At 29.0% G+C, this 22,557-nt stretch overlaps 5 protein-coding genes and 1 long non-coding RNA gene across 25 annotated transcripts; 3 read left to right on the forward strand and 3 right to left on the reverse strand.

Moving 5' to 3' along the window:
• Positions 1 to 1,234: 1,234 nt before the first annotated feature.
• Positions 1,235 to 2,469, reverse strand: LOC127067259 (uncharacterized). The gene is made up of 2 exons (XR_007782584.1): positions 2,299 to 2,469; positions 1,235 to 1,932 (listed from the first exon to the last, which is right to left on the reverse strand). It is a non-coding gene; the product is annotated as an uncharacterized LOC127067259 (long non-coding RNA).
• Positions 2,470 to 3,123: 654 nt separating this feature from the next.
• Positions 3,124 to 5,677, forward strand: LOC127067252 (BTB/POZ domain-containing protein KCTD9). The gene is made up of 7 exons (XM_051001988.1): positions 3,124 to 3,457; positions 3,752 to 3,873; positions 3,965 to 4,141; positions 4,262 to 4,422; positions 4,527 to 4,753; positions 4,832 to 5,161; positions 5,227 to 5,677. The coding sequence occupies exons 1-7, from the start codon at positions 3,410 to 3,412 to the stop codon at positions 5,341 to 5,343; spliced, it is 1,182 nt and encodes a 393-aa protein (XP_050857945.1). The 5' UTR covers positions 3,124 to 3,409; the 3' UTR covers positions 5,344 to 5,677.
• A 507-nt stretch (positions 5,678 to 6,184) lies between these two features.
• LOC127067256 (uncharacterized) lies at positions 6,185 to 7,420 on the reverse strand. Its single transcript, XM_051001993.1, has 2 exons — positions 6,912 to 7,420; positions 6,185 to 6,791 (listed from the first exon to the last, which is right to left on the reverse strand). Exons 1-2 carry the CDS (start codon positions 7,254 to 7,256, stop codon positions 6,714 to 6,716), a joined length of 423 nt encoding a protein of 140 aa, XP_050857950.1. The 5' UTR covers positions 7,257 to 7,420; the 3' UTR covers positions 6,185 to 6,713.
• A 201-nt stretch (positions 7,421 to 7,621) lies between these two features.
• Positions 7,622 to 9,122, forward strand: LOC127067254 (uncharacterized). The gene is made up of 4 exons (XM_051001991.1): positions 7,622 to 8,245; positions 8,319 to 8,432; positions 8,501 to 8,657; positions 8,733 to 9,122. The coding sequence occupies exons 1-4, from the start codon at positions 7,913 to 7,915 to the stop codon at positions 8,936 to 8,938; spliced, it is 810 nt and encodes a 269-aa protein (XP_050857948.1). The 5' UTR covers positions 7,622 to 7,912; the 3' UTR covers positions 8,939 to 9,122.
• Positions 9,123 to 9,532: 410 nt separating this feature from the next.
• Positions 9,533 to 18,881, forward strand: LOC127067246 (putative uncharacterized protein DDB_G0271606). 11 transcript variants are annotated; one of them, XM_051001959.1, is made up of 16 exons: positions 9,533 to 9,668; positions 11,356 to 11,464; positions 11,775 to 12,073; positions 12,144 to 12,285; positions 12,386 to 12,505; positions 12,601 to 12,866; positions 12,953 to 13,062; positions 13,201 to 13,857; positions 14,959 to 15,147; positions 15,290 to 15,627; positions 15,706 to 16,005; positions 16,222 to 16,489; positions 16,944 to 17,006; positions 17,081 to 17,343; positions 17,482 to 17,629; positions 17,706 to 18,881. In XM_051001959.1, the coding sequence occupies exons 3-16, from the start codon at positions 11,844 to 11,846 to the stop codon at positions 17,711 to 17,713; spliced, it is 3,102 nt and encodes a 1,033-aa protein (XP_050857916.1). In that variant the 5' UTR covers positions 9,533 to 9,668; positions 11,356 to 11,464; positions 11,775 to 11,843; the 3' UTR covers positions 17,714 to 18,881. The 11 variants fall into 11 exon arrangements, 9 of the variants coding, with proteins under 9 accessions (XP_050857916.1, XP_050857926.1, XP_050857921.1 ...); XM_051001969.1 differs by having other exon boundaries at positions 17,084 to 17,343; XM_051001964.1 differs by having other exon boundaries at positions 11,356 to 11,455.
• A 340-nt stretch (positions 18,882 to 19,221) lies between these two features.
• LOC127067250 (protein cereblon) lies at positions 19,222 to 22,420 on the reverse strand. Of its 10 annotated transcripts, none has more exons than XM_051001983.1 (8): positions 22,276 to 22,420; positions 21,706 to 21,793; positions 21,296 to 21,369; positions 20,895 to 21,230; positions 20,540 to 20,792; positions 20,314 to 20,459; positions 20,027 to 20,223; positions 19,222 to 19,946 (listed from the first exon to the last, which is right to left on the reverse strand). In XM_051001983.1, exons 2-8 carry the CDS (start codon positions 21,758 to 21,760, stop codon positions 19,763 to 19,765), a joined length of 1,245 nt encoding a protein of 414 aa, XP_050857940.1. In that variant the 5' UTR covers positions 21,761 to 21,793; positions 22,276 to 22,420; the 3' UTR covers positions 19,222 to 19,762. The 10 variants fall into 10 exon arrangements, with proteins under 10 accessions (XP_050857940.1, XP_050857936.1, XP_050857944.1 ...); XM_051001979.1 differs by having other exon boundaries at positions 21,296 to 21,408; XM_051001987.1 differs by having other exon boundaries at positions 20,895 to 21,168; positions 22,276 to 22,329.
• Between the last annotated feature and the right edge of the window lie 137 nt (positions 22,421 to 22,557).

A 22,557-nucleotide genomic window follows, 5' to 3' on the forward strand; every position in this document is an offset into this window, starting at 1 on the left:
AAAAAATGTAATAACCTTTTTTTTATATATATTAAATAATTTCTGTCTTATTTAATTAAACAAAAGATTCAAGTTGGTATCTGTAATAATATTGAGAAAAAGAACTTGTAATATTTTGTTAGAACCATCCTCTATATTTTTAATACAATATCTCAATGAAAATGTTTTATATTATTTTATTTTATTAACTAAATGTTGTATCATATCAGAGGTGATTGAGGAGTGCAAAGGATTAAATAACTGCAGCAATTGTTTCTGCCTAAGATACCAAAATAGAACAAAATAAAATCAGAGTTGCCTGAGAACAAATTATAAAAATGATTATAGTGCAAAGATAAAAAAAAATCAAAAAAGAAGAAAAACTGAAATTTTAACATTTACATACAAACATTTATAAACTATGTTTTTTTATAGCAAAATTCTCTTCTCCCCCCCCCCCCCCCCCCCCCCTCTCTGTTTCTCTCTCTCTTTCTTTCTCTGTGTATAATCCTGCCAGTTGGACAGTTTTAATATAAGATATGATAAAAACAAAGTAAAAGATAAATTATCCTTTTGTTATTACGAGCATATGGATATACATAATAATGATTCATCAAGATAAATGCTCTGTGCCAAACATTTGTTTGGTCCTTTGGATTGTACAGTTTTTATCTTCGCTTGAATGAAAATTCTGTACAAAATAAAAAAGTGAACAATCTTTTTCGTGAAACAGATATCCATTAAAAATTAATCTACATAAAATGTACATGCAGAATGCTAAACTCTATTTATTATATTATTTTATTTACATAGAAGTAAATGTGAAAGAAAGATAAATCCATTTTGTAAGAGCATGATATTAATTGCAACTAATTCACTAAATGTATTAAATCCAAAAAACAAGTTATTGCCCATTTTAATGCTTCATACTATGGGAAACTCTTTTGCTGACTAATATCGATAAATTGTACATCCAACTTGGCATTCATATAGAAGAAATTTTTAAAGTTAAGAGTATCATAAGATATGTTAAATATATCTACACTATTTTAATCTTAGTAAATGAAATATAAATGTCCCTTGTTTCTTACATTAATTATCTGCATGTAATTACAAATGTTTCAATTTTATGTAAAGACCAGGCTTGAGAATCAAATTTCTGGAAAATTCTTCATTACTGTATTACAAGCATGTGTGCTACATGTTTCGTATAAATTTCGTTTAACATGTATATATAAATTTTTAAGAAATTGAATGATATTGATATATCTAGATATTCAAAAGACATAATAATTGAATTTCCATTTAAAATTTATTATTTCTTTCAAATCATTTAATTAACTCATATATGGCATACATACTGGAGCAGCGAGATGATTTCATTAGTTAATTTTAGGATAAGGAATAATACAAACATGAACAATTTTGCTAATTTATTTAGCATATCGTTCTAAACTTTAATCACTGCTGCAGTATGCACGAGGCCTTGATATTTAAAATTAAATTAATACACTTGCAATTAATAGTAAGTAAAAAATATTTTTCCTCCTTGCAAGGGATTCTTAACTGTTGAAAAATAAAAATAATAGTATATAATATATATACATATATATACCTTATATGCATATATGTATATATTGATTACAAAATATTAATCTAATTTTTTTTTTAATCTTAATATGCTTCCCATTATGTGAAATGTATGTGTGTGTGTATGAGTGTGTGTATGTGTGTGTATATATAAAATTATAGTTTGATATAATTTATTTCACATAAAGTAATTTACAAAATAGACTTATGCTAAGAACATTTCTAATCTATTTATTAGGATTATGGTATATACCGAATGCAATGCAGCCACTCTCACAGATCATATTAGAAATTTATGTTAAGTGAAGTTAATATTATTGAAATTTAAGCATTGAAATTATGCAGCCCGCTGGAATTGAGTTTCTACAAAAAAAAAAAGAATAATAAAAATAAAAATACTTTATTACATATATATATATATATATATATATATATATATATATACATATATATATATATACATATATATATATATATAAAATTCCAGTTACGACAATAGTAACTTTAACAATTTATCAAAACATAGTTTAGTCTTATTGTACCAAACACAATACAAATTTAATGCTAATTAGATATATACTTAGAAATATTAATTAATTTATCATGACACACATTAAATGTATATACATTAGATCCCACAAGAAGTCTTTTTTTTCATTTTTTAAAAATAATTAAGAAACATTTTTATATAATATTAAAATGGCGTATGTGTATCTTTTGAAAACTTACATAAAAAAAGAGAGATACAAGAAGAAATAAAAGATCTTCATGCAGGAGCGTAATGTGATCAACAGCCTGAAAGGTATTTCTGAAGCTTATTTTCATATGTGATGAGACAAGGAAAAAAAGGTATTGCACATTGTTAACTTGTATATTCTGGCCGAACGATCATTGCAGATATTCTACTTGGACAACCATGGAATAAGGATACATGTTACTGTCATTGATAGTCACATAGGCCTTGTATTTCTCAAAAGCAATGGCACTTTTGCATACTTCAAAAAATGGCACTAAAAAGAATCAACATTCTAGATGGAAGATCTTACTTTGTATATTTTTATCTGTTGACCCTTTCATTTCCAATTACTCCTATCATTTTTCCAGTCAATAAACGAAAATAATACAGAAAATAAAAGATATGAATAAGTCTTGAAATCGATGCTTCGTCATTTTTGGAACAAATAATAAGACAATTGGAGATTCTTATCACTTAGTACTGTTTTTTTTTTTTCTTTTTATACTCTTATTTTTTTTATTTTTTCGTTAATGAGAAAGATCTTATAGATTTGTTCCATTCTTAATGATCCGAACTTATTTGATTAAGAATATTAAGAAAAATAACAGATTCACAAATTACTTGAAAATTAGATTATAATTACGAAAGTAATTACAAAATTATATAAAATACGGAATCAAATCGTTTATTTTAAAAACAACAATATATACGATTAAATTAATTGGAAAGATTCATAAGCATACAAATGCTTACGAATATGGAATATGAAAGACCTTCAATAGCGTGATATCTCCGTGTATTTATTATTCTTCTTGAAAATAATTTAGTCATCCGATTGAGGTCGTTACTGATCTGTATACAGTGATAACGAGCGTTTCGTATCCAACGTATCCACGAAAAAAAATTGTTTTTATTACGTGTATATTTATATATGTGTTAAACGTTAAGTATTACGTGAACGCTTGATCGTTTACTCTGTACTTTCATAAATAAAAAAATGTCACGCGTTCGGTAGATTATGTAGATATAATTTTTTCGATAAAACGTTACCGGCGATTACCGGCGTTTTATTCAATTCACGAGAATTTATAGTTTTGTCGAACTATGAAGAGAGTGATACTTTTTGTGAATGGCACTGATGTTAATGGCAAGGTTATATTTCCTTAAATTTAATCTAAATATTATAAATTCTTTACACATATAAATACATATTTAAATTTGTTTTTTGATAAAATATTCATTATTTTTATTTTATATCGGTAAAGCTATAGCTCTGCATATTACATCTTAATTTGTTGATAGACATCAAAATTATTAGTTAAAATATTTACTATAATTAATAATCATTTGTTGGTTATAGATATATGAAAATCATTATATAGATATATTATAGTTAAATTAAAGAAATAATTTTTTTATTTATTATTGGTCTCTTATTTCTTCTAGGTATTTATGATTACACATTCTTTAGATGAATTATTGTTTGCTGCTAGTACAAAGTTTGAAATCAATGCTAAAAGAATCTTTACTCCGCAAGGCGGAGAAATTGATGATATTAAGTTGATTAGGTAAAATCATTAAATTATAGTTTGAAACATTAAGAAAATGTTAATTTTTAATGGATTTTTTAAATTATTTACATTTAATTTATTTTTATAGAGATGATGATATATTATATGTTTCAAGTGGAGAAGATTTTATTTATAAAAATAAAGTTGCTAACGATGATCAAATCAATGAAAATTCAGAATGGATTACATTGAATGTTGGAGGAAAATATTTTACTACTACAAGAAGTACATTAACAAAAAATGAACCGATGAGTATGCTAGCCAGGTTTGAACATTTAATATTTTTCAATTATATAATTATACTTGTATTGTATAATGTAACAGTGAAATAGTATATGATATTGATCATCTTAAATTTTGTTATAAATATAATCTTGTTTTATAGAATGTTTACAAGGACACAAAAGTCTGATTGTATGTTAAAGCCAAGTCTGAAAGATCCCAAAGGTGCCTTTTTAATTGATAGAAGTCCTATATACTTTGAACCATTATTAAATTTCTTAAGGCATAATTTAATGATATTAGACTCTAATGTTAATGTAAATGGTATGTTTTCTTTATTAATCAAACAAATGCAGAATATTCCATGACTTGTGACTTAAAGAAATACATATGTATATTTTTCCAATTTATTATACATCTTTTCTTAGGTGTGCTTGCAGAGGCTCATTATTATGGAATGGAAAATGCTATATGTGTTCTTACAAAAATGGCCAATGAAAAAAATTCACCAACAGATGGTCTCATAACTTTAAGCCGCAAACATGTTGTAAAAGCAATTATGTCCACATCACCAACTTCAGAACTTAGATTTCAAGGTGTCAATTTCTCAGGTGCTGATCTTTCTAAGTTGGATCTTAGGAACATTAATTTTAAGGTTTGTTTACTACAATTAAAATGAAAGTTGTATTTTTTTACTAATAGGATATATTAAATATTGGATTATTCCTTTCAGTATGCTGTTATGGATTCTTGTAATTTAGCAGGTGCTAATTTATCAGGATGTTGTTTTGAACGAGCTAATTTATCTCATGCCAACTTCCAAGGTGCACAACTTTCTTGTGTAAGAATGCCATGTGCCAATCTGGCTTCTGCAAATTTACGTTCATGTAACTTTGAAGATCCTAATGGTTCACCTGCAAATATGGAAGGTGCAGACTTTCGAGATGCTAATTTTGAAGGAAGTAATATGCCAGCAGTGAACTTGAGGGTAGCCACATTAAAGAATGCTATTTTACGAAATTGTGATTTAAGATCAGCTGTATTGGCTGGTGCAAATTTAGAGGTAAAGTAATGATAATTATTTTGTTCATTTGCATCATTATTACCATAATTAAATTTATATTGTAGCGTTGTGACTTATCAGGCTCAGATTTACAAGAAGCCAATTTACGTGGAGCAAATTTGAAAGATGCCACGTTTGAATTAATGCTTACACCATTACATATGTCTCAAACCATTCGGTAACAATAAAAGAAATGCTAATTCTTATAATTTTTTGCTTATTGTGATATAAATGTGGTTTATATTTGACTTGAATGATATTTTAGTCAAATAATATAAGTGGCAACATTGATAAAATTTTAAATGATTTGTAAAATCGATATTTTGTATCCATAATTCATTTAGGTAAAATTATTAAATTTTGTTTATATATTTTCATTTATTTTCTATTTATAAAATATTTATTAGAGAGAAGATTATTCAATACAATTTCTAAAAAAAAAAAAAAAAAATTGTAATGAAAGATAACACTTACCATAATTTTTATGGTTATGGTAATTTTTTATTTCTATTAGGTAAAATGAAAATTGATAAGGTAGAATTTATAAATTAAGTAAAAAAAATGTAATTCCATTGGAATATTATATATGCTCTTTCTCTAGTTCTACTACTACTATATGTGTGCACCAGCACATTTATTATAAAATCAAATATCCTATTACATTCTCAATAATAATATATTTAGTGGCAAAACAAATTAATTATTTAATATTAACTAAATAGGACTTACATAATGATTAACATATTTAATACAAATATACTGTATGTTTAATTGAAATATATTTCCTATTACATATTATATAAAATACAAATTAGAAAAATCTTGGAGATATACTTTATATTTGTATTATTTGTGCAATAGAATTTACAGCACTTGAGTTTTTTCTATAAAAAATGCATTACATAATTGTACTCTACTTTTGTACTGTTTATTAGATATAATATTTCGTTATAATACAAGTATAAATTATACAAGATATAATACAAATATAAATGAAACATATATTCTTCTGAATAAGTGTAAATATAACTTAATTATACTGGTGTTCTTTTCATAATTACTACATGTATAATATTTAAACATGCGATGATATGAAATAACATTTTTTGTTATTTATTATGTCACTGTTGTATATACTTATAAATAACTTAGCAAGTCTCTATGATTTTTAATAGAAATTGAAATTCTTTTGATCAAAGTAAAACAAATTTTATAATGTAAAAATAATAAGAATTTAATTTGAAAGAAACCACAAGTCCTTTTCTGTATCATTTTATTTTATATATAATTTTTCAGATTTTTTAGTCTGTTTAATCAGATTATCAGATTGAAAAAAACTATTATTATATTTTACTTATTCTATCACTGATTTGTGCGCTTCTTTTTTATGATAATTTCTACAACTTCATTTTTGACAGTTTTTATATTTACTATGATAAAATAGCTATCAATGAAAATGATGATTTAAAAACAGCTGGTTAAGGAGTAAAATATTATATTTCTTCCACAGTAATATAATATTTTTTCCAAGCAAATTTCATTTCGCTTTGACTTAATTCTTAGTCAACCTACTTTCAATAGAAATACTGTCTTCTTGTATCTTTTCCTCTTTCTCTTTGGATATTGATTCCTTTAAAGTAAAATTGGGCATAGCATCTATCAATGCTGATGTTTCATTGTATCCAATTCCAAGTAAAATGCGTTCTCGTAACATGTAATTCTCCAGTGGTCCATATTCACATTTACTTACCAATTTAAGTAGATCAGTTGTAAAAGCATCTATCGTTTCATTAGGTAATTTTACTCTATTGTTGAACTTCTGTCGTTCGATAATGACATGTTTCTTGACAGTGAGGTATTTAGTAAATTCAGTTTTCACTTCTTCATAAGACATTTCTTTTTCAAAATTTGGTTTTAATTCTGTCATGAGTTCCTTTGCTATTGAACCCATTGTATAAAAAAGAAGTTCTATCCTTTCTTTGTCAGATTCCAAATTAAAATCTGCTATTAATTGTTCGAAATTCTGTATCCATTCTAACCATAATTCAGGTTTTGAAAAATCAAATGACTCACAAACAGCTAACGAATTTGGCATTATTTTAGTGACTAATTTTTTATAAACGTTTTTCGTATTCTACTACGATTTATTCTAAATTGTGAAATAACCTTTTGTTTTCCTTTTCGTATACTTTTGACGTATTACTGCGCTGTAACTAGTTCTTCTTTTTATTTCAATAACTTTGACTTTCAATAGAGTGCCATCTTGAATTGTGTTTTATTTACTTGTGTCGTCGATTTAGAACTGGTATCTTAGTATTCAGAAGAAAAGCACATGTGTCGCTGTGTGTTCGTAAATGAAAATCATTCGATAAAAGTTAATAGAAGTCTATCTAGTAACGGTGTAATATCTATGGAAAAGATATTTCAACTCTGTTTATTTTAACATATTTATTGATATCGATTGTAACGTCGATATATGATTAATCGAATAGAAAAGATCAATTGATAATCTACTAATCCATAGTATGGTACTTAACCTAAACTCGTGTGTATATTTTTAAGTGTAAAAATTATAAATTACATATCTTATCATTTATACAAATTTTATTTTGTTTATATGAAAAATAATCAAATATTGTAAATATTTCAAAATTGAGAAAATCACAAATTCTGTATAATTATTGAGTTATATATTTGTAACTGCATGTTTAATCTATAACGTCTACAGTTTTAAGAAATTTTGTTATTATAATGGTTGAAATGTTAGATTGGGAGCATGAAGATCCTCTCACAAAATTAAATACACAATTGAATAAATCTATGGTTTTAATTGAAAATGTAGTAAATGATCATCCACAGTTAAATAAAAGGAATAAAACTATTAAAATAACAACAAAAAGTACTTCACCCAAAGGAAATACTTCTATGAATGGCACACATAGAAAAAGTATTCTGAAGAAATCAGAAAATATAAATAATGAAGAAAGAAATCTTGAGGAAAATATAACAGATACTAACTTAGAAGCAGATGCTGAAATGAATCCTGATACACTAACAGTAAAATCATCGTTGAGACCACAAAATGTATATAAGTATTACATTAAACATTGAAACTAAAAAATAAATAGTTTAACCTTAACAAATTATCATATTTTAGCTTCAAGATTTGATGAAAGAAGAAATTTTAACTATGGAGTCTACAAGTTCTAGTTTCAATTTCGATGATATATCAGACAGTGAAGATATTTTTATTATGGATATACCTAAAACAGTAAGCTATTTTATAATTTATATTTTAATTTTTGACATTAAGTGATTTATATTTAAAAATTTTTTTAGATAAATCCACAAGAATTAATTGGACAGACCTTAGTATTGGGAGATAAATCAAAATTTAGAGTTGGAGAAGAAAAATACTGTGCTATTAAACGAGATTTGAAACACAACATTACTTGCGTATTTGGCAGTGGTAAAATAAACCCACAATATAAAGCAGGTATTTATTTCATTTTGAGTAGTAAAAAAAGAATACAATTAATATAGTATAGACTAATCATAACATATTTTATAGTTAATATAAAACCAGCAGGCTCTATAACAATTAGGAGAAAATTATCGAGTGTACCAAAAGTTAAACCCATATTGTTAGAAAATTTAGGCGTTCCATTTCCTGAAAATTTAAAAACGCGTCATCCATTGTTAGGTGTTATTTCTGAGAATAAATCCAAAAAAGAATTAAAAACGAGTGGATCAACTAATAAGAAGAGAAAGTCATAATGATAAGAAAATGACTACCATAATATATATATATATATGTATATATATATGTATATATATATATTTGACTTTTTATATATAATATACAGTTATATACATAAATTGTTGAAAACGACGTATTACCATGTAATTATGATCTAAGTATAATTAGTAAAGATATTGAAATAATGATTCTCTTAAACAATTTTTTCAAATTTATTACAACACGAATCAATTCAAGCACGTTCTTTTACACGCAGAAAATTTTATCTTCGATCGGTTTTACAGGAATATTTGTTTGGGGTGGTTGGTAGAACTGTAAACATAAATAACTAAAACAATTTTTGGGCAAAGCGGTAAATGTAAAAATTAACGTGTAGCTCGAACGCATAATATTAAGAAATTGACATGCAAAAAATGTACAGAATCGAATGAGATGTATAAAATAAGATCGACGTTACATGCGCAGATATCAATAATAAAAACGAAGGGCGCGTCGATACTGACCAATACTAAAAAAGAGACGTTTTACGTATTTATAAAGAGTAAATCCGCGTCTCCACGACATGCGCTCTGACAATTCTTTCCCCTCCCTTCGTTCCTCACTTCGTTCGGGGTCCCTCTAGTAGTCATAGCGTGTAATGTCCGTTCCTGCGCGCTCAAGTTGCGCGTTCGACCAAATTTCGGGAAGCTTAGAAAAAAATTTTCCAGTAGAGAAAAGAGAGATTTCTTAGTGGAAAAGTTTAAGAACGTAAGTAAACAAGAAGAAACGAAGGAGAGAGATTCTAACATATGAGCGAATGTCACATACGCGACTAATCGAGAATCGGCGAGCGCTATGTGGGAAGACGCGATAATTGTCGACGCGCAAGCTCCGTTAAAAAAGAAGTGATTATTCCTTGTAGAACGAAATTAAGGTTAAAGCGACTGTTCCGTCGATATCTTGAAAACATTCCTAGGATATCGAACGACTACTACGTTAATCGAACTATTCGATCTTTTGTGACGTATGCGACAATTCTTTTTGTGTGCTTGATGTTCGAAGGAAAAAGAAAGAGATGGAAAGAAAACGAGAAGCAGAGTATCAATCTCTCTCTCAAGTCTTTTCGTACTTCGGAAGAAGTTTCCCCGTTCAATCGGACTCTATTCGTGAATCATTTTTGTTCGTGCACGGTGTTCTTATTCAATGTCAGTCTTATCCTTGTACATTTTTCGAAAGTTAAACGTGCCAAGAGAAATTGTAAAATCGACATAAAAGTCTGTCTCTCGACACATCGAAAGAGACTGTGTGACGATCGTAAGTTAGAAAGGGATGGCAAGCTATGGCAGCGAATGTCCTTTCTTTCTCTATTTCTACGTCCACTTCTCCCTCCTACTATTCCCACCCTCCCTCTCTATCTCTCTCTTTCCTCCTCCTCCTCCTCCTCCTTCTTCCTCCACGTCCCTCAGCGCCCCCTTTCCTTCTATTCGTTCTGTCTCTCTTTGCTTTCAACTTGTCTTTTTCCTCTTCAAGTCTGCATCGCGAAACGTTGAGACCGTCGCGTCCTTGCGTATGAGAGAATTCTTGCAAACGAGGTTTCGCGAAATTTACGTGTCATGCCCCACCACTAAATATTTTCACGGATTTTCACGTAAATTCGTAACTATGATGGCGTAGTACCTCTCACTCGCACGCTAATGACGTTTCGTCGTTTCTTCTCAACGCCACCAACAGCTGTTTCGTCCGATTGTCGCCCTCTCGTACGGTTTGTGTCTCGCGACGTATTACGCGAAGAAAGAAAGAGATAGAAAGAGAAAGAGCGAGATGGTGGGCGAACGAAGGAAAGTCTCTCTCTTGCGGTGCTCTCGTTAACACTGCTGTCCACTTTTGGTGTATCTTGTAGACTACCTTAAACTACGTCACTAACGATTTCGATGTTCGCCTTATCGCTATCATTTTAACCATTGTGTCGTTTAGTCCGAGTATTTCGCTAGCCTCTCCCATAATCTGTTGAGCGTCCTTTGTTCTACTCAACGCTCGCTTGTGACAGCTCCTGTCAAACGGAGACCAACCTTTCGATTTTTTGTTTCTGTCGCTTCAGGAACGATACCTCGTTTATATTTTATCTTAGAGACCATCGCGTAAGGATATATATCTTTTCGATTTTTATCTCGCTGAGATACTTTTCAAAATCTACCCAGTCGGAATTGCACTATGCAGTGCGTTTTCCTTTTATTCAATTTTACACTAACAATTATTCCTTTACCGGAATTAAACAATAGCCGTTTAAACGTTCATTATTTCACAATTCAAATACTCCCATACGGGTGACGTAGTAGAGGGAAGACTTTTTTCTATAGATACGCCAACACTTTCCACGGCACTCGCCTTTTCGCGACACTCTCCGTCTTGATCAATTTTCTACGAGGTTAATCTGACGTGTCATCATTTTTTCCAGATTGTGCAAGGATATTAGAACATAAAGGAAAGTAGCAAGCTTTGTTAATATCTAAAATACTGTGGAAACCCTTTGTGTATGTGCATTATTGAAAGGAGAGGTATTACAGGTGCATTTTTAATTGAAAGCATATTTCAATATTTTATTTAGTACAATGAAAAATATTTCGTTGAATTTATACTAAATTATCGAGAAAATGGATAAAAGTTTTTATATAGTTCTTTTTTATAAATATGCAGATATATAGATTATGTGTGTGTGCGTGCGTGCGGGTGTGTGATGTGTGTGCGCGCGCGCGTGTGTGTGTGTGTGTGTGTGTGTGTGAGAAAGAGAGTAAGTGTGAGTGTGAAAGTAAAATAGCAAATATTCTTTAATTAAATATGTAATTAGTTATAATTATAATGTTGTCCTTTATACAGGTCAAAAGTAGGAAGAAATACATTGTTAATTGTTGTGTCTTTTGGACGAACGTGGCTATAGCAAAAATTATGTCAGTATTGAATCAAAGTGGAGAGGATGCAGTGGAGTGTCCATTGTGCATGGAACCATTGGAGGTTGATGATTTAAATTTCTTTCCATGCACATGTGGCTACCAAATATGCAGATTTTGTTGGCATAGAATACGTACGGACGAAAATGGCTTATGCCCTGCGTGCCGGAAGGCCTATTCTGAAAACCCCGCTGATTTTAAGCCTCTTACGAAGGAAGAAATTGCAAGGTATTTTTTGTATGATTAACAAGCTATATTTAAGTATATGCAGCAATTTGAATGATTTTTCTTTTCTTAGATTAAAAGCAGAAAAAAGATTGAAGGATCAGCAACGTAAACAAAGAGTTACAGAGAATCGTAAACATCTAGCGAATGTGAGGGTAGTTCAAAAAAATTTAGTATTTGTAGTAGGATTACCAATGCGATTGGCAGATGCGGATGTAAGTTTTTTCTATTGTAAAAAATGGGTGGTTATATCTAATATGAACATTAGATATGATAAGTAATAATAAAAGATGGTAACAATAATATTTATTATAGGTATTAAAGAGACATGAGTATTTTGGGAAGTTTGGTAAGATTCATAAAGTTGTGATTAATCAGAGCACTTCCTATGCAGGGTCTCAGGGCCCTAGTGCCTCGGCATATGTCACCTATCAAGTATGTTACATTTTTTATATTTATTATAATTACAACAATATATTAAAAATTTGCTAAAATCTTAATTTACTAACCCTTAATGAATCTAACTATAGCGTCAGGAAGATGCTCTGCGTGCTATAGAGGCTGTGAATAATATTGTTGTGGACGGACGGACAATAAAAACGTCACTGGGTACAACAAAATACTGTTCACATTTTATGCGCAATCAGGCGTGTCCAAAACCAGACTGCATGTATTTACATGATCTCGGGGACCAGGAGGCTTCGTTTACGAAAGAGGAAATGCACCAAGGGAAACATCAGGAATACGAGCGCAAGCTTGTGCAATCTTTACATGCTCATGCATCTGCATTGCAGCGGTAAAAACATACGAATTTATTGCTTGATGACAGGTAAAATTAAAGTGTATATAATAGAATTAAAATTTAACATTTTTATCATATAGAAAACCAACACCATCACCACCTGTTACAAATAGTATTGGTCGAGAAAATGGAACTACGAATTCACAAGCCAAGGAAGCATGGCCTTCGTTACAACCAGGACAAACGAATAGTAAGAATTTGCTTTAATAGATATATAATATATATTAAATGGATATAATACAATAATATTAATATTTGAAACATTTATAGAGAATATATTTATTATTTAATATTGCAATTTATATTTAAAAATATTTACACTTTACAGACACACAAACGAATTGTAAAGAATCATCACCACCTACCCAAACAACTTCACAGCAGCATAGCATAATTAATGGTAGCAGTCTTACCACTCAGCAAACGCATATATCATCTGGAGCTTCTATGCATCAACAGAATAACAATAATAAAGGGGAAAATGGTATGAGTCTACGCAGAGGCAAAAGTAATAGTGAAAGTAAGGCACAAGCAGCGCGAAATAAACATAAAAATTGTCAAAACAAAGAGAAGCATAGTACTCGAACAACGTCACGTTCTGAATCAAGCTCAATTAGTGTACAAAACAATGTGCAACCACAAGTGAATGGTCAGAAGGATATAAGAAATTTTTCAGCTGAAACGAATAGTGATGTATTGCAAAAGTTAGGCAATAAGTGTAAGGTTGAACAACAGCAACAGCAGCAGCAACAGCAGCAGCAATCTAACAAAATTTCTAAACCGGCACAACAACCATCTAATGAACTTAAAATAAATGGTGTAGTTCAAAATGGGGAACGACGACATTCGGATAGTGAAACAGATCAACAACGAGAAGGTAGTACACCAGCTAGTACAATTTCAAGTTCAGAAGATTCTAATGTAAATCATCAAGTGGAACAATTAGTGGAATCAAGTGAGGAGAACAATGGTGCTGCAATTTTAGGTGAGTTTCTTATACTCGTCGTCATTTCTTTATGTATCGACTTTTTAATTTTACATTGAATTGATGAAAGCGAATGTACGTGTGCAGGTAAATCAAAGATGTATAAAAAGATATAATTACAGTCAAGTATTCTAAATAGTAATGTAGTATGTTACAATGTAATATCAAAGTCATCTTCAAAATTTAAAACAATAATATCTGATGCTTTGCCTGATTAATAACAATCATAGGAGATTTATATATATATATATATAAAAAAAAAAAAGAAAGAAAAAACTTTAGAACGAATTAGTATGTATACAAGTCTCATTTAAAGAATAGTGTTAATAGTTCTATTATAAATGTTTTACAAATTGTTTTTAGATATACAAATATTGCATGATTGTAGATTATCTCATATATTTTCTCATCTGTTATAATATTTATAAACCTTTGTGTAAAAAAAAAAACAAATAATTTTATAATCCTTAAAGTTGAACATCTCTATAAATATTGTGATACATAGATTTTCTCACTGTATAATTATCAAAAGTTAATACAATGTTATAAGAAAATATACATATTAGAATGCATAAGTGATCATGTGAGAATAGATGAAATATATATAATGACTTGCAAACAATTCAGATTGTGAATCTTGAATTAATATAGATATTGATATATGCCAAAATAAAGAGAATTCTTGAAAATAAGAAGTAGCTGTTTGTTGTATTTTTGTATACACTTAATTTTATCCTTTTTACAAAATTTCATAAGAAACAAAATTATACAACACTTGCCCAGAAGAAAGTTTATCTCTGTGTTTCTTCTTCATTTGAATAAATTAAAGAAATTATGTAAGTCATATGAAATATACACACGTACATATATGTGTGTATATATATATATATATATTTCAGCATTTATTACAACAAATTAATAACAGTGGTAGGTATTACTTTAAAAGATTCAGTATTAATTTCTGGGTACGTGTATATATATTTTAATTTTGGTGGCTGAGAGGTTATTAGAAGCTGTTTATTCTGGCATTCTGATAATCAGTAAATAAATGACATCTTGATCGCGTCTCGTAGTGTAGCGCTATGTGCGTATCGTGTCTAGGTTCATCACCTGCTAGCACAAACTCATCGCAAGGTGCCAATCAACAGCCACCACCAGGGCTACATAATGGGTCTCAAATGCAACTTAATCATCGGTCAATCTTTCAGGCGGACAATAATAGTTTCTTCAGTACAAATACCTTCCAGAAAATATCTACAGCCGCCTCAGTCACATCCAACTCCTTAACAGGTATGTACATTATATTTTTTCATTAAAATGACCATAAATTTATCTATAAAACTTACGATAAATATTATCTGTAATTTTATACATTATTTACTTTCTTCATATGTTTTTGTTAAAATGAAATGTATTCTTTTGTTGTATATAGGAAATACAAATTTGGATTGGCCGAGTACAGGCTTGGCTTCCATTCCTGATTCTTTACCAACAGTTCACTCAAGTGAAGATTGGCAAGCAGCATTTGGTTTTCATCCTGAATCTACGCGATCAAATCATATTGTACGAAAAATTAGTCCTTCCAATTCACCACGAGTAACTTTCAATTCTGAAGACTTTGCAGAAGAGGAAGTGTATAGTAATTCGCAGTATAATGCAATCTCAGAATCTTCAGGCACCTTTGCAACAAATTTGCTTGTTAATTCACCTGCATCCAAATTTATGGCAGATTTCCAGCAAAATTCATTACAACAAAGGCTTGTTATGCAAGTTAGTGATTGTATATTTTTTATATTTCATGAGATATACTAATTCTAGATAACTAACTCTACATTGAATATTTCAAAGGCACAACAAAATCAAGAAAATTGTGAATATATCAAGCAAAACGGGCATGCAACTTTAAAAGAAGTTCAAAATCATCATGAACCTGGATCCGATGTAAAAGCAGACGACGATTTAGGCTTCGATCCTTTTCATGAAACACAGAAAGCCCTTGCAGAATTAATGGAGAATGAAATGCAGTTACAACAACAAAGATTATTTCAACAGCAACAACAGCAACAGCAACAGAGAGAACGAGAAGAGCAAAGCAGGGTACAACATCAACAAAATCTTGCGAATCTTGGTCAGCAGCACTTTCCACAGGTGAAAAAATTTAATTTAAAATAAAAAAGTTTCTTTATAAAATATGTATAATGAGTATATTATTGATAATATGTTCGTAATTGTAATGGAAAATTTTAAAGAAAATTACAAATTATATATATTTATATATATATATACATACATTTGTTTATAATATATTTAACGAACATCATAATACTATTTGAAGTTAATTTAAATGGATAATTATCATCCTAGGTTGCACACATAGCACATCTACAGCAACAAGCGCAGCACTTGCAAAATTTGCAAGTTCTTCAACAATCGCATTCCCTCCTGTCTCGTCTTCCGCAGAATCTTCTACAAAGTGGCGCACAGAGTCCTGCTCAGAATTCTGTAACAGCTGCTAGTCTGGCACAGCGCAGCCGTCTCCCTCCGCCAGGTTTTCCTGGCGCAACCCCAAATCACATGAACTCTTTCGGTCTTGGTATACCGCGGCCTGCCCCTACAAACAATGCCCTCACGGGTTAGTGTTTCTCCAATTTTTCCAACATCTGGAATCATAGCCCACAGTGCGTGAATTTACATACCTATGAATACATAATGTCTTCATAAAATAAATAATACATTTTGTAAGTTTAATGGTAAGCGTAGTAACAAAAAAAAAAAAAAGAAATTAAAAATGTATACATAGCAAGGAATTATTCAATTTAGTTGTAGGATATTATAATATAATTTCAGATTGAAGATTTTCAAAATAACCACTTCCAAGGTCACGAATAATTAATCAATTTGGATTATATTAAATTTCTTCTCCTTTTTAAGATACATTGAATATTTAACTAAATATTCAAACACGATAAACATTGTTTTATCAGTGCAATTTTATTTAAAATTGGCTTTTATTGTATACACACATTTATCTGAAGATCATAGTAAAATTTTATTCATAAATGATTCGTCTAGTATGTTATTTACAGGAACACAGCCATCACAGCAAAGTGCGTATCTTCCAAATGGAAATCCTCTACTCAATACACAAGGTAAAATTTCTTTTAATTTATAGGCGTTTAATTTTTTAGTGCGTTTTATTAAAATTTTCTCCTTGTTACTGGAGTAGGTATCAGTAAATGCGCAGGCGATACTGTTTACACATTAAAAGATTGGTGTGAGATAAGTAGCCAACAACAACAACAACAATTTCATCATCAAGCATTGCATCAAAAAGGGGGATGGAACAACTTTGGGCCTATTGCAGACTGGACTTCAATTGATCCAGCTATTGTTAGTTCATCTAGGCCTCTTCCATTCCAAACTACTAGCACGTGGCAATTTCCACATGTACATCCTTCTCACACAGTATCCCACAATGCGCAACAGGTTACGCAGCTATAAATATAATATATGAAATTAATTATTATTTATTATTGTGAAAATAGATTATTGTGAGTTCTGTATGTATATACTATATCTATAATATTTAACATACTAATTATAATAATTAATTTTATTTTATAGGAACAGAACGCACCAGCTCAGCATTGGGCAATGCAACCACCGCCGGGCTTTGCTGCGCCTGCAACTACAGGGCAACTAAGTAATCAACAAGCAAGCACAGCTGCACAGCCGCACACCAAACTTATCTCTGCAGGATCAGAAATTGAGAGTATGTTTAATTCTCGTTTATAAAGTATTTGTCTAAGAAAAAAAAAGTCATATGAATATATATATTTATATTACAGATTTATAAAGATTACAAACACACCAAGTCTACAAATGACATGGTGAAATATTCGTATCCGATGAAATGAAAGCCGGCAAAGAAATTAAAACGACAGTCTGTAACGTATGTTTTCTTTAACATGTGTTTACATTTGCCTTCAGCTATTGTATAGTTGCTGCAGTCTTACTGTATAAGCATTTCTTATGAGAAACGAAAAAAACAGCATATTTTGTTGAATAATATGGAAAAGTCTTGACAAATATTTTTTTTCTAATATTACTAAAAAATCGAATATATATTAAAATTTTAATATTAATTCTATTATCATATGTCAGATCTTAAATACACTTATGAAGCAAACCATAAGTAATTTAATAATTAAAATAATTAATCCAAATATTTCTAAGAGCATATTACAATTTTCACCATCTTCATTACATTTTAATTGTTTTATTGTAAAAGTATAATATGTTTTGAAAAACATTATCGGTTCTTATTAATTGAAGCTTATCGAAATGAAAGTTAAGCGGAAGTAGTATACACATCGATTTCGGAAAAGATTAATATTTCTTTATTTGGAATATTATTATATATATTTGCATATATATGTGCAATTTTTTTTCATTATTTCCTAGATTTTTGATCAATATAATGAAAACTTGAATATTCAGATATGAGTAAATAGCGATTTATAACTTGATTGAATTATAAAAATACGTTAATTTAATGTTTAATTAAACGTCAGATCCATCAGCTTTATTATAAGCGGTACAAGATTTGTAATCAATGTAAAGTTAATTTATAATCGCATATATAAAGTCATATTAAAGGAAAGATGCAGTAATAACATTATCTTGAAGGATTAAACAACATTTTACGTGTGCGGAATATAGAAAACTACGGTGCGACTGTCGAGAAAATTAATATGAAAGGGCCATATCTCAGATCACAGGTGTATAAATACGAACTCAATAATACCTGGAGTGTCTGACCGATAGTAATACAATACAAATTGCTATGTTGAATGGTTTACTTTAACAGCAGATTGTGTTAAACATCTGCTGCCTTAACGTGAATAACACAACACGATACATATACAAGAGAATGATTGAGATAATGAACATATGATTATTATAAATTTAACTGATTTAAGGTAATCAAGAAATATACGATATGCGCAAAAAATGATTACAAACATGATATTCAATTTTCTACATCCTCCTGCTTCCTTTATATCCGTATCGTGTATTGTGCTCATTGATTTTCTTATAATTTTTTATGTGTATATGTGTATATATATATATATATATATGTATATATATGTGTATATATATATGTGTGTACATGTACATATATATGTATGCATATTATGCATATAGTTATTTTTAACATGTATATAAAGTATTATATGTATATACACACAAAATACGTTGCGTAGTAGAAGATTTATTAATATTACATGTAGTAAAATTATAAATATTACATTTTCTACATGTAAAGTGTATTTCATTTATAAAAAAAAACTACTCACAATATTGTGACATTAAATTTGATTTTATTTATTTCTTAATATATAAATAACAAAATATCTTATTCTATATATATATGATATATCACCACCCATTATCTTGTATACACAGATTGGAATTTTGTATATTTAGGAAATAATATGGTATTATACAATCTTGTATGTATTTGTAGAATATCAATGTGAAAAGACCATTATAATTCATTATCTATATATTAGTTATGAAAAGTAATAAAGAGATTACTTTTCATATACATATAACGATTAATCCGAATGGTATAATGGCAAAACCATGATCTATTTTGGATTTTATCCATAATATGTACACTCTATTATACTAAGTCTCTACTAAACGTGACGTGTATACATACTTATGCACAGAGACAATTGTTAATAGCATTCTGTCAAAATGCATTCTATCCTTTACATCCTTCAGGATTCTTATTAATTTCATCTTAAGATATATTAACACAACTAAGCAATAAGTTTTACTGCAATGATAATTCAGCTATAGTATCAATGATTTGTATGAAATATAAAAAATTTTCTCAATTGCCAACTGGATTGGCATCAGTTTCTGTTGTATCATCTGCTTTCTTATTTGTTTTATTTTTTAAAGCTCTACGAGATAAACCCCAAAAAGCTTTAGGTTTCAAATTATTTTTTACTGCTGTAAATTTCCAACCCATATGAGAATAACAATTATTGCAACTTGCTGTTGTCCAGGCATATCTATAAAAACAAATAAATTATTTCTAAATAATCCCATAATCTTTAACAAAAAAAATTTTGTTAAATATTTATTTCCTTACCCTGGAAACCAACTGTAATCCATTGAAGATGTATCCATATTAAGCTTTAATCCTTCTGCATGGTAGACAGTTATTGTTTCAAATATAACACCATAGCCATTACAATATGTACTTTGAAGGCCTTCTGTACTCATTGGGAACATATTTGATTGATGAGCAATAAAATTATCACAATGTATACAAACAAAAGATCTATCCTAAAAAATAGAAGTTCTTTTTCACATATTAGTTCATATGAACATATTTTCTATGTTTTATATATGTACATATAAATTTTATTATATTACCTCAATAAGAAATTTTATTTCTCTTTGTAACCTTGCAATAGCACAGTCATAATTTAATAAATCAATTCTTTCATCATCATCAACTAATACATTTTGTGCAACCCAAAATGATAATTCAATTGGATCTTTGGGTATGTTACCACCTCCTACAAAAGTATTAATACATTTAAGAAAAAAATAATATTTCCAAACAATTGGAACTGATTACTTAATTAAAAATACTAACGTTTTTCAAGAAATTGTAAATGATGCCGTATTTTCGAAGATAATCTCACAGGATCATACTGTTTATATACCCAAGATGGCCATGGAGTTATCACAGAATCTACTTTCTCGACAAAGTCTTGCTGTTTCAATTCTTGTTCATTAGTTGGTTGTACTCGTAAATGATCTAATGAGGCTAAACGATAATCCAAGAATGGATGGTTCAAAGTAACTTCTGGTAATATTTTAACATTTGCAGAAAACATGTCATAACCCTAATATATACGGATATATATATTAATATGTTTGAATATAATTTTATCCTATATAAGTATCACATATAGATGAAATATCATTATTAATGTAACTTCACAAACCTTCATTATAACACGTAATATTTTGAATCGCTGTCTACCCTTGGCTTTTAGTCGAAAACTTCCTGCCATTAGATCTCCATCATAATATTCATATACTTCAGCTGTTGTACCTACATGTACCATCTTACCATTGTTTACACATATGACACCAAATATATGATCTTTTTGAATGCAATTTTGTAACATTCTAATAACTTCTATACTTTCTGATTTCATTGGTAATGTTTGTCCAGGAAATAAAATAATAGAATGTTTAACTAACAATGGTAAATTCCTGTGAATTCCATCATCTAGTAATGTTCTTCCTCTTAGTTCTTTTAGATTATTTCCTAAATACTATTATCATACAAATAATAATATACTGTTTCTTTTAAAAAGAAAAAACAAAAAAAACAACTTACAGAATGTGTGGTTGGAAGGGCCAAGTCAAAAGTACTCTCAGAAGGTATTGTTGCTTCTTCGGTTTCATTATTTTCTGGATGAAGAAATTGCAGAACATGAGCAAAGTTATGATCTAAAAGTTATTAGATGAATATATTTATTATTTGATATAATATCTAATTGTATGAAGAATATGACAGATGTATATCATTATTTGCAATTTCAATTAAAACCAATCAAAAGAAAATAATAATAAAAAAAATTAAGAATAAATTATTAAAGCATTATTCATCTGCGAATTTGGAAAATTTAATTAATAATCATAAGTAAATTATGCACATATACATATATACACATATGTATATATATATATACATATGTATATACATATATAAATTATCAATATTAAAGATTTTCAAAAATAATATACCCAATATTTGAAAATCGTCCGAATCACTGGAACTTTCTGTGCCTGCAAGATCCATTGTATTCGCCGATTATATCGCTTAGAACAGAAGCTATAGAAAATGAAAAGAAGTAAAACAATGAAATATTAGACAATAGGTATTCTTTTATCGAAAAAAGTGAAAATTTAATGAAATTTAATAGAAGGGTTATGTATGTGTTTACATATTATCATTTACTTCAGCTGCATTCAACGGGAAAATATTTGGAAGTACTTGTTAGGTGGCAGTAGAAATATTCCACTAATGTAATCAAGTTGTATAAAGAGTTTAATATACATATGATATACTAAACTATATTGTATATATGGATAAGAATGAAAATAGTTGACATTGGTGTTATGCGAATACGCAGAGAAAATCGTATATTTTATAGAAATAAGTAAACACTTGATTACGCCAATCAGAATTTTTCATTTATGGACGTCAATCGATTTTTGAAGAATATTGATCATTTAAAAATAAGATCGCGTTTCGTTAATGTCAAATATCCCTTGTAATAGACGCTTTAAAGAAATAACAGATCAAATATTTACATTTGAAATGACACAATTCATTATTTCATAAACACGTAAGGAGGTTGACTTTCTAGGTATAAATAGATTGTTTAGGTTATTTAGCACAATATGGCCGTGGCCAGTAAGTCGGTGTGTTTAGTCGTCGTAAGATCTACGATAAAACGGCGGGAATGATTTTTATTAATTAAAACGTGTATCACTGTGTATTAATAATGAATGTATTGATCACAAGAAGAACAAATAACAATAATACGTATGGTATAAATGAAAAAATTCGTATAAAATATAAACAACACTTGT

This window comes from Vespula vulgaris, chromosome 10 (genome assembly GCF_905475345.1).
Source record: "Vespula vulgaris chromosome 10, iyVesVulg1.1, whole genome shotgun sequence".
Taxonomy (NCBI): Eukaryota; Metazoa; Arthropoda; class Insecta; order Hymenoptera; family Vespidae; genus Vespula; species Vespula vulgaris.

Bases quoted from the DNA above. Each gene is read 5' to 3' on its own strand.
- LOC127067252 (XM_051001988.1), top strand. From the start codon at position 3,410: ATGAAGAGAGTGATACTTTTTGTGAATGGCACTGATGTTAATGGCAAG. The intron at 4,754-4,831 runs GTTTGTTTACTA...TATTCCTTTCAG, and splicing joins TTAGGAACATTAATTTTAAG to TATGCTGTTATGGATTCTTG. The intron at 5,162-5,226 runs GTAAAGTAATGA...TTTATATTGTAG, and splicing joins TGGCTGGTGCAAATTTAGAG to CGTTGTGACTTATCAGGCTC.
- LOC127067256 (XM_051001993.1), bottom strand. From the start codon at position 7,256: ATGCCAAATTCGTTAGCTGTTTGTGAGTCATTTGATTTTTCAAAACCT. The intron at 6,792-6,911 runs GTAAGTAAATGT...TTTACTTTAAAG, and splicing joins CAACTGATCTACTTAAATTG to GAATCAATATCCAAAGAGAA.
- LOC127067254 (XM_051001991.1), top strand. From the start codon at position 7,913: ATGGTTGAAATGTTAGATTGGGAGCATGAAGATCCTCTCACAAAATTA. The intron at 8,433-8,500 runs GTAAGCTATTTT...AAATTTTTTTAG, and splicing joins TTATGGATATACCTAAAACA to ATAAATCCACAAGAATTAAT. The intron at 8,658-8,732 runs GTATTTATTTCA...CATATTTTATAG, and splicing joins AAACCCACAATATAAAGCAG to TTAATATAAAACCAGCAGGC.
- LOC127067246 (XM_051001959.1), top strand. From the start codon at position 11,844: ATGTCAGTATTGAATCAAAGTGGAGAGGATGCAGTGGAGTGTCCATTG. The intron at 12,506-12,600 runs GTATGTTACATT...ATCTAACTATAG, and splicing joins CGGCATATGTCACCTATCAA to CGTCAGGAAGATGCTCTGCG. The intron at 17,007-17,080 runs GTAAAATTTCTT...TTGTTACTGGAG, and splicing joins TCCTCTACTCAATACACAAG to TAGGTATCAGTAAATGCGCA.
- LOC127067250 (XM_051001979.1), bottom strand. From the start codon at position 21,760: ATGGATCTTGCAGGCACAGAAAGTTCCAGTGATTCGGACGATTTTCAA. The intron at 20,460-20,539 runs GTTAGTATTTTT...ATACTTTTGTAG, and splicing joins TTTACAATTTCTTGAAAAAC to GAGGTGGTAACATACCCAAA. The intron at 19,947-20,026 runs GTAAGGAAATAA...TTGTTTTTATAG, and splicing joins GATTACAGTTGGTTTCCAGG to ATATGCCTGGACAACAGCAA.